The sequence below is a fragment of the Rhea americana genome, unplaced genomic scaffold (assembly GCF_003343005.1).
Source record: "Rhea americana isolate MKP2758 unplaced genomic scaffold, rheAme1 scaffold_664, whole genome shotgun sequence".
Lineage (NCBI taxonomy): Eukaryota > Metazoa > Chordata > Aves > Rheiformes > Rheidae > Rhea > Rhea americana.
The window spans coordinates 1-9,106 of NW_028186828.1; the positions used below are offsets into that span (position 1 = coordinate 1).

Consider the following 9,106-nt stretch of genomic DNA (forward strand, 5'->3'; position numbering starts at 1 on the left):
TGCAGCCGTGCACCCCGGCCCCCGGGACGGGGACGCGGTCGCACCCGGACGCGGGTGCAGCCGTGCACCCCGGCCCCCGGGACGGGGACGCGGTCACACCCGGACGCGGTGCAGCCGTGCACCCCGGCCCCTGGGATGGGGACGCGGTCGCACCCGGACGCGGGTGCAGCCGTGCACCCCAGCCCCTGGGGAGGAGGGCTGCTCCCTGGGGCAGTGGGAGGGGAGAGGGATGGCCAGATCCCGGCCCAGCTTTACACTGGYGAAGGGGAGGGAGGCTGGTGCTGATGGCAGGGGACAGACGGAAACTCTCCCAGACGGACAGCGATGCCCAGCCCAGGCAGGAGAGCAGCGGGGGATCCTGCCCCGGGGTCCCCGCTGAGTGGGGAGCGGCCGGGTGCCCCACGGGCACTGGGGGTCCCGTGTGCCCCCAGCCCCGCRGTGCCATCAGCGCCAACCGAGGTAGAAAATGTCACATAAAACGTCACCTATCAGGTGAAAACAAAGAAAACGCGATGAGAAGCCGTTCCCCGGGGGCACCGCGGGGCCGAGAGGGGCGCGCGGAGCTGCCCACGGCCAGCAGCACCCCGGGCGCTCCCTGCCCAGCCCCGGCTCTGGGCAGCCCCCGCGCAGCCCCCAGCGCAGCCCTGCACCAGCACCCCGCTCCCAGCACGAGCGTGGAGCCGGGTCGTGGGCAGCAGCAGCACCCACAGGCGCTCCCCGTCCAGGATGCCGATGCCCCACGCCCAGGCCCTGCACTGATGCCCCCCCGGGACCAGGGCTGGACCCCAGCGTGCTCCCGGCACCGCGCTGGAGACCCCAGCGCATCACAGCTCCGTGGCACGAGGCCGCCCGGCGCTGCCCGGCCCCATCCTGCACCGCCGCGGGGCTGCGCGGGCTCAGGCACGGAGGAGGCACCCAGCCCCCGGCAGGGCAGCCCGCCCCGGGGCCGCCGCGGCGTGTGATGAGGTGCCCAGGTCTCAGCCCCGGGCCCCCCGCGGCGGGCGGTAGCACCAAGAGACCCGGCGGGCTCCGGGCGCGCGGGGCCGCCGGCRGCACGTCAGCGCTGGCGAACAGAAAAAAAGGCAAAACGCTAAGGAATGGGASTGCCCCCCCGCCGGCTCGCCGCGGCCCCGGCCCCCCGCGCCCCTACACGGTGGTCTCGTACTCCAGCACCTCCTGGGCGGCGCCGGGCGTGCGGTACTGCAGGCGCGGCGTGGTGGGCGACGCGTACTCCAGCGCCAGGATGGTCTTGCGCAGGCGCCTGTCGATGAAGTGGGCGTCCCAGGCCGGGTACTTCTTCCTGGGCAGGTCTATGCGGATGACGGGCCCTTCTGTCCGCGGGGCGCGGGCGGCCRGCGGCGGCGGGGCGCAGGGCCGCACCTGGAAGACGGGCACGCAGCTGTCCCGGTCCCCCGGCGCCCCTTCCCGCTCCCCCCCTGTAGTCCGCGGCAGCGAGCGCGGGGGGCTGGTGACCACGTCCGCGGGCGGCCCTGGGGCTGGGGCCGGCGGCTCCTGGAAAATGCAGCCCCCGGACGGGGGGCCAAACATGGGGCCGTTGGGGTGCAAGAGGCAGTAGTAGATGAACATGAAGAAGATGCCGAGGGCGAAGCTGGAGCTGACCACGCAGACGAGGATTAAGGCGTCAAAGTCGGACGTGGTCTTGCGGTCGTAGTAGAGAAACCAGAGGACGGTGAGGGCGGCATTCTCCGACAGCGTGATGACGTAGTAGATGCACATGCGGTAGCGGCTCCGTCCCTCCTTGACGTTGAACCAGCAGAAGATGTAGATGATGCCCACCACCATGTTGTAGATGATCTCCTCCCACTTGGACATGCAGAAGTCCGTTTCACCCTGGATGATCCAGAAGGTCATGATGCACCAGTGGGTGACGATGAAGATGCCGAAGTAGAGCTGGAACACGGAGGCGAAGAGGGCGAACGCGATGGCGCGAGCAGCGATGGTGAAGAGGTGCCACAGGATCTGCACCATGGCCCCCTTGTAGGACATGGGCATCTTGTCCTCCCGCGAGTCCCGCAGCACCTTCTGGTAGGAGGCGATCATCCAGGCCAGGGAGAGGAGCGAGGCCGAGGCCGAGAGCCCTGCGGGCACAAAGCGGAGACGGCCGTGAGAGCGGGGCTGCGGGGGGAGCGGACGGCTGGGGGGACAACGGCGAGGGACRAGGGGGCTGCGACAGCCGTTGCCGGACCGGAGCGGCCCGGGGTCCCCCTCCGCAGCCACCCCGGCCCCAAACTGGCCACCATGCCCGSTGGCTCGGCATGCCCGGCGTGCCCGGGGCCGGGCGCGCGGCGCGGCCGCCCTTACCCTGCAGCGGCTCGACGCTGTTCTGCTGCACCATGATGCTGAGCTGCAGCACCAGCTGGGGCGCGCTCTTCAGGAAGGTCTCCAGCAGCCGCAGCATGCTGATGTCCGCGCTCTCGAACATCATCCGCCAGTAGAAGTGGCGGCGGCGATGCTCGGTCTGCCACCGGCTCTGCAGCCCCAGGTACAGGGTGCGGAGGTACCTGCGCGAGGGAGGGCAGGGAGAGCTGAGAGACGAGCGGCCGGCGGCGATGCCGAGCGAGGCGGCGATGCCGAGCGCCGTGCCCACGTCCCACCCCGAGGCTGGGCAGCTCGGAGGGTCCCCGTGTGCGAATGGCCCTGGGAGGTGGGCACAGGGGAGCTCCTGCAAACCCGGCCCAGGACCCCGCTGCCCCCGGGGCGCTGYGCCGACGTGGGAGCCACCGTCGGCAGCACCGGAGCGGAGTGCCCGGCCGCGCACCCCGTGCGGCGGGCGATGGGGCCGTGCCACTCCCCGGCGCCTCTGCTCGTCGCGGTGTTTCCCCTGCGCCCGTCTGCCCGCGCGGCGGGGTCCAGCTCCCATCCTGCAGCCGGGGATCCCAGCCCGCAGCCYGGCTCTCTGCACCGCCGGCACCTCGCAGGGGCTCCGGTCTTGGCCCACCGGCGCCCGCCTGGCTCGTAAAGGGGATATTTTTGTCCCGGCTGGCGCAGCGCCCGTCTTTCCTTCCCTCTCCTCCGGCCGCGCGGAGCGGAGAGGAAGGAGGGACCAGCTGGCGTGGCCGAGACCTTGCCAGGAGCCCGCGGGAGGGTCGTGCCCGGCTCTTGGCAGGGCTGCGCGCCGGCCCCGGCCATCTGCTCGCCGGAGCTCGGCCACGCTCCCGGCTGAGTCACAGCGCCCGGGGGYCCCGCGTGCCGGGGCGCGGGACACCCGGAGGGGGGCAGAGCCGGGCCCCGGGCCCCGCTGCGGGAGACTCAGGTGGGACCGGGCGTCCTGTGCTCTGCCACGGTGGCCCCGGCCCTGAGAGCCCCCACGGCCCGGCCGCCCCACGCGGGAGGCCCCTTCCCCACGCGCCCCTTCCCCAGCAGCCCAGCCGGAGCCGCCGCAGCGGCCGCGTCAGCGGCCCGTCCTCACCCCCTCCCTTTCGGCGAGCGTCGCCCGTCCGTCCCGCGGGGAGTCACAGAAAGGCCTTCCGAGCGCTGGCAGCCGCGCACGGCATCGGTGTCAGCAGATAATGCGATTTTAATAGCCGCATCCCAGCTTCATTAYGTGCCAATTACCGCCGGGTGCCGGCCTGGGACCCTGCCGCCAGCGCCAGGTTCCCGGGCTCCGATTTGTTTGTTTGCGTTAGTGCAGAAATGAGGCTTTAACGTGCAGCTCCAAAGGAGCGGCTAATTTTAGTGCTTTCTGCAGCCCATAACTCACCGCTCAGCACGGGGAGGCCGCGTCTGCCAGGCTCCCGCCTTCCCGGCTGAGCGGCCTGCGTGCGGGGAGGCACGGGAGCAGACCGCTGCCCGCGGGCGCAGCGCGCAGCTGGGGCTCACCAGCCCTGAAACGCGCCGGAAAAGGCCTGGAAAAGCAAATTCAGCCCCGCTCACGGGAGGTTTCCCCCATCCCCACGGCCCCAGGGCAAGGAGCTGGGTTTGACCTTCCCGTGTCCAAGCCCTGCCTGGGATGCCCAGAGCACCCTTGGGAGGGAGCTCCAGGCCCGGGGTGCCCGCGGCGCCCGCGCTCCCGTGGCTCCACGGGCGCTGGGAGAGCTGCAGGGTCACGGCAAGCCGTGCGCTCCCCGGTGCCCCAGCGCCTGGGCTTGCGTCTCCCACGCTGCGGATTTGCCTCTCGGGGATCCGGATGGGAAGCGGGGGAAGCTCCCTGCCCTCCCCGCGCAGCCGGGTGGCATCGGCGGCAGGAGCAGCCCCGGCGCGCGGCGAGGACGCGAGCTCGGCCCTCGGTGCCGCTCGCGGCCGGGGCTGGGAGCTGCCGCCATCTGCTCCCGGCCGGCGCGGCCAGCTCTGCCAGCGTGGCGCCAGGGCGGCCGCGAGCGCCCGCTGCCCCTTCCCGGCCCCCCCCGGTCTCGCCCCGCGGGACCTGCGCGGTGACGTGCTCCCCCTCGCAGGCAGCCAGGCCAACCGGGGGGACTCGCCTGCCAGCCCAGGGAGCAGCGYGGGAAAGCAAAGGGAGAAGCAATCCGAACGCAGCCCTTTGCAGGCTGAAAACGCGATTTTGCGGCTCAGGAATTTGCATCTCCTTTGCTTGCAAAAGGTCAACTGCTTTTTCAGCAAATGTGAAAAGTTTTTCACCTGGGGCATGCACAGCCTCCTAGCAGCGATGCCGGCCCCGCGGAGCTGCCCCGCATTCCTGGGCAGAGCCCGGCTCCCGGGAAGGATCCTGCCTTTCCCGGCCCCGGCGCACGAAGCCCRGGCACCGGCGACCTTGCCTGCAATCGAGCTCACTAACTCACTAACCGGGCTCGTCGCTGCCACCACCGCGCTGGCCGCGGCGCGCAGCAGCCCGGCGCGGGCCGATCCGCCAGCAGCGCCTTGGCCCCGCGCGGCCGGCGGCTGCCGCGCACACGCAGCCCCGGCGCCGCGGCCGAGGCAGGGGCGGGAGCCGGGAAACTGCCCCGCGTGCTGCGCGCCCGGGCCCCGGCTCGCCGGCAGCTCAACAGGTGACCGCCCGCCTCCCCCCGCTTCCGGCGGGGCACGATTATTCTCCCATCATCCTGTCACTTCCACAGATCTCATTAAAACGAGATTTCATCTCCCATCAACTTGCCAGAATGAAATGTTGATTCTTATTTGTTATGCATTTGATCATGCAGTTTATGTTTCAACCCAGAAAAATATCCTCATGCGCACTGACAGAGCACCGCGAGCTTTTTATGAACCAAACGCAGCAGCAGCTGCATGAGAAATACAGAATCAATTACTTTAAAAAAAATCATTTAATTTTAAAAAAACTGATGATGAGGCAGAAACCAACGGAGCGGGCTCTTAGGGCTAATTACTACCTCCTTTGTATTAAGAAGAATAACCCGATGAAAGCCATTGCAGAATGAATCTGAAGGGCTTCGATGGATGGGAGCTCGTCCCCCACGCGCCCTTCCAGTGCCCGGTTTGCTGCTGGCAGCGCGGTTTGCCCCATTCCCGGCTCCTCCYGCTGATCCGACCTGTTGAAACGCAGGTTCCCACGGGGCGGCTCACCCTCGGCGAGCTGCACGGCCGCCCGCGGGCCTCGCTGCTCGCCGCRCTCCGAGCGGTGGAAGCAATCCCGAGCAATCCCAGCATCGCCTCCGCCCCGGTGCTGAGCCAGCTCCGGCCTTACGGTGTCGCAATTATGGGCTCCAATTTTCAAGTGTTGGGGCAAAATAAGTGTGTGGAGAAAAGCCAGGCCCCGGCTATAACCAAATTCATTAATCATCAGTCCCTATCAAAAAAACTAGAGGGATCCACCAGTCTAAGAGCAGGTGATAAAGAGCACAATTTTCCTGAAAGGTAATATTTGGGATATCTTTCCATAATCCTTCATTTAAACAAGGAGAAAACTGCTTTCCTTTTGCAGCCATTTTAATCCATTATGCATCTTGCAAAGCCAAATAACTAGGGAGAGCTCCACGTGCTTGCTGGTGTCACGTCAGCATGGTGATTAGGGGCTCAGCGTCCCCCCTTGCCCACACCTCCCTGTGCACCGTGACTCCCTGGGGCAGGCTGGAGCAGCTGGGGCCATCGGAAAACACTCAATCTGGCCCTAAAAAACCCCTTGGTCTGTGCACAGGGCTGGGCAAGCGAAGGGACCAACTTCAGAGCCAGCATCCTGCATGGGGACAAGTCCACCAGGGAAAAGCCGCCCAATTTGAGGGCTTGGAGGGCTGCAGCCCCCGGGCAGGGAGAGCGAAGCCTCGGTGCGAGTCCAGGCATGGGGGCCGGCAGGGAAAGGGAAGGGAAAGAGCAGGGAAAGAGCAGGGAAAGGGCCCCTCCGGCCCCTCGCAGGCTCCCGCCACTGCAGGAGGCAGGGAGCACGGCGAGGCCCCGCAGCGCAGCCCTTCCCTTTGGTATTTCCACATTTGCTGAAAAAGCGGTTGACCTTTTGCAAGCAAAAGGGATACAAATTCCCGAGCTGCAAAATCGCATCAGCATGAGCCACGYGGAGAGGCACCATCCGAACGGAGCCGGCAGCGGCGCCCGCTCCCCGGCCCGGCGCCCGCGCAAGCTCTGCGCGCGGCTCCGCCGGCGGCTGCCGACTACCCGAGGACACGTCCGTGCAGCCACACCGTCTCCGGAGGCCTCCGGGGCAGCGCGTTCGCGTGTGCGTGGCGAGCGCCGACTGCAACTAACTTCATCAGATTCTTGCAGCAGCTTTAATTCGGAAGAATCTCCGAGATAGCGCTTTTAGCGAGCGTGTTTTTACACCCCCGAGGCCTGCAGCTGTATTTTTTGTGATTTCAGTTTCTTTGCAGGACTGGCTGTATCACAGCTGGGGCTCAGGGCTGTGCAGCAATCGATTTTCCAGGGGCAAGACATGCCAAGGCAGTCGTGAGGCTGCTCAGGCCAGGGACGTGCAGATAAATCAGGGAAGGGGGAGGTGTTCTGCAAGGGCCCGGGCAAGGGCCCAGCCCCCCAGCCAAGGAAAAGCCTCCCCCCCCCCACCACACACACACACAGTATTTATTCAGCCATAATTCAACACTTCTTAAACTGTCATATCCACCTGCACCAGATCCAGCCTCGCTAATGGGTTTAGTAAACTGCATTTAACTGGTCACCCGAGCAAATCGCAAATCCCGAGATTAGAAAGAGCCTCAGCTGCAGCTTGAGACCAACAAGTCCTGGAAGGTCAGTGCTGAGAGTTACTGCTTTAATGGGCTTAGGAGCCCCTGTGCTGCAGCAGATCAGGACACGGCTTGCTCACAGACCCGGGAGCAAAACCCCGACCGCGGCGTGGCCCCAGCTCAGGCCGGGCCCCAGCAATCGGCCACAGGGCCCTTGGGGGGGCCAAGGGCCAACGGGGGCAGCTGCGGAGCCGGCTGGCCTGGCTGCAGGGTGGCTGCCCTCCCCCTTGCCGGCTCCTCAAGCACATGAAAACCAGGGTTTACACCCATCCTGCAGCCACAGATACCCAAGCGCCTGCAATTGCCCCAGGGAAGGGGTGGGCCGGGTGACTGTGTCCGCGGTGGGGGAAAAACACCTCCCCAGCAAGGCACACCTTACACTGTGAAACAAAGTTGGAGATCCCCGGAGCATCCCAGGAAAAGCAGCAGACAAATGCATGCAGGAAACAACAGAGATTGGAAGAGTCTCTGCTCCACAGTAGCTCATGAGGAGAAAMAGCACCAAAACACAGCCCGGAAGCGCTGCTTGCTCAGTGCATTGTTTCAGGAATTTGCCATTGTCTCCGCTCTCCTCCCAGCATCATTCCCCAGGAATCAGATCCGTTGCAGAGCCCCGGCTCTTCCCCAGCACATGCTGCAGACGGAGCTCTGCCAAGCTGGGAGGGAGCGGTGCCGGCTCTAAGGCAACGGGAAGAAAGGACAGCTTCAAGGGAAACAGTCCTGCCAATAAACCATCGTTCGGACCTCTGGAGGGGCTACGGAGAAGCAGGCAGTGGGGCTCAAGCCTGCTCGGGGCTGCTCTGTGCCCTCAGGCTGCCTCCACAGACCGCCTTTCCTCAGGCCAGGAAGGGGCAGACAACAGAAACACACCGCAGTGGGGATACCGGACAAACTGGGGGGAAAACTGCACCTCCTCACCRGTGACCCTGCCTATAAGTGGCTCCAAGAGCAGGAGCACAGAGAGGCTCCAGGGGGGGTGAATCTGTCTGGTGCCTGGCAGAGTCACTCCACATYCACCAGGCCTGGCTCCACGGCCAGGGCCGGGCAATCACCCTGCCAGGCCCAGCACTGCCCAGTCACGGGGAGAGCAGGCCTGCACCACCCAGCTGGGCTGTGGGCACCTTCACCACACCCACCTTCACTCTCAGACAGGCTCTGCTGGGGGCTTTGCACCCCTTGTCCCTCCTGCTGCAGCTGCAGAGGGGTTGGTTCCTATCCACCCAAGCTGCCTCAGTCTCCACTGCTCCCTGCCACCCCTGTGTGGGTCCCTGCTCTGCCCCACCGTCCCTGCCTGGGTCCTCATCACCCTCTCCTGGGTTCAGGCTGTGTCCCCAGCACCCACACTTACGTCTCCACTGCACCCCACCATCCCCATTGGGGCCCTCACTGCACCTTACCACATTCACCGGTGCCCCAGCCATCACCGTACATGTCCCTGCTGCTCCGCTGTCCCCACCTGTGTCCCAGCCGTCCCCACCAGCGTCCCCAGCGCACACTGCTACCCTCAAGCGTGTCCCTGCTGCACCCGCCGCCCCCTCCACGACCAGGTCCCTGACCCAGCCCCACCTCCAGACCTGCCCCAGCTGCAGCAGGTGGGTGAGGCCCCGCAGCAGCCGTCCCCCCTCCACCCCCCGAGGCCGGGTGCCCTGTTGCGGACCCCCTCCGCCCCCGCGGCGCCCCCGGCCCGTACCTCCAGACCTGCCCCAGCTGCAGCAGGTGGATGAGGCCCTGCAGCAGCCAGACGCAGAGGCGGCAGCAGCCGCGGGGGCCGCGGGCGCTGTCCTTGGTGCTGCCGGCGCTGTCCTTGGTGCTGGCGGCGAAGTCGTACACGAACCACCTGAAGCTGAGCAGCTGCACCACGAGCGAGGGCAGCAGCACGAAGAGCAGCGTCAGCCCGAACCACCAGCGCTGCCCCCGCACGTAGTAGTGGGCCGCGAGCCACAGGTCGGAGGCGCCGTCCGCGAAGCAGACGAGCAGGGCGC

The 9,106-nt window shown here is 66.6% G+C and overlaps 1 protein-coding gene across 1 annotated transcript; it reads right to left on the reverse strand.

Moving 5' to 3' along the window:
* Nucleotides 1-1,146: 1,146 nt before the first annotated feature.
* XKR7 (XK related 7) lies at nucleotides 1,147-9,104 on the reverse strand (the record flags this gene model as incomplete). Its single annotated transcript, XM_085320895.1, has 3 exons — nucleotides 1,147-2,099; nucleotides 2,323-2,522; nucleotides 8,815-9,104. Coding segments are annotated over 3 exons (1,443 nt in total), but the record flags the coding sequence as incomplete, so codon positions are not given.
* Nucleotides 9,105-9,106: the final 2 nt, after the last annotated feature.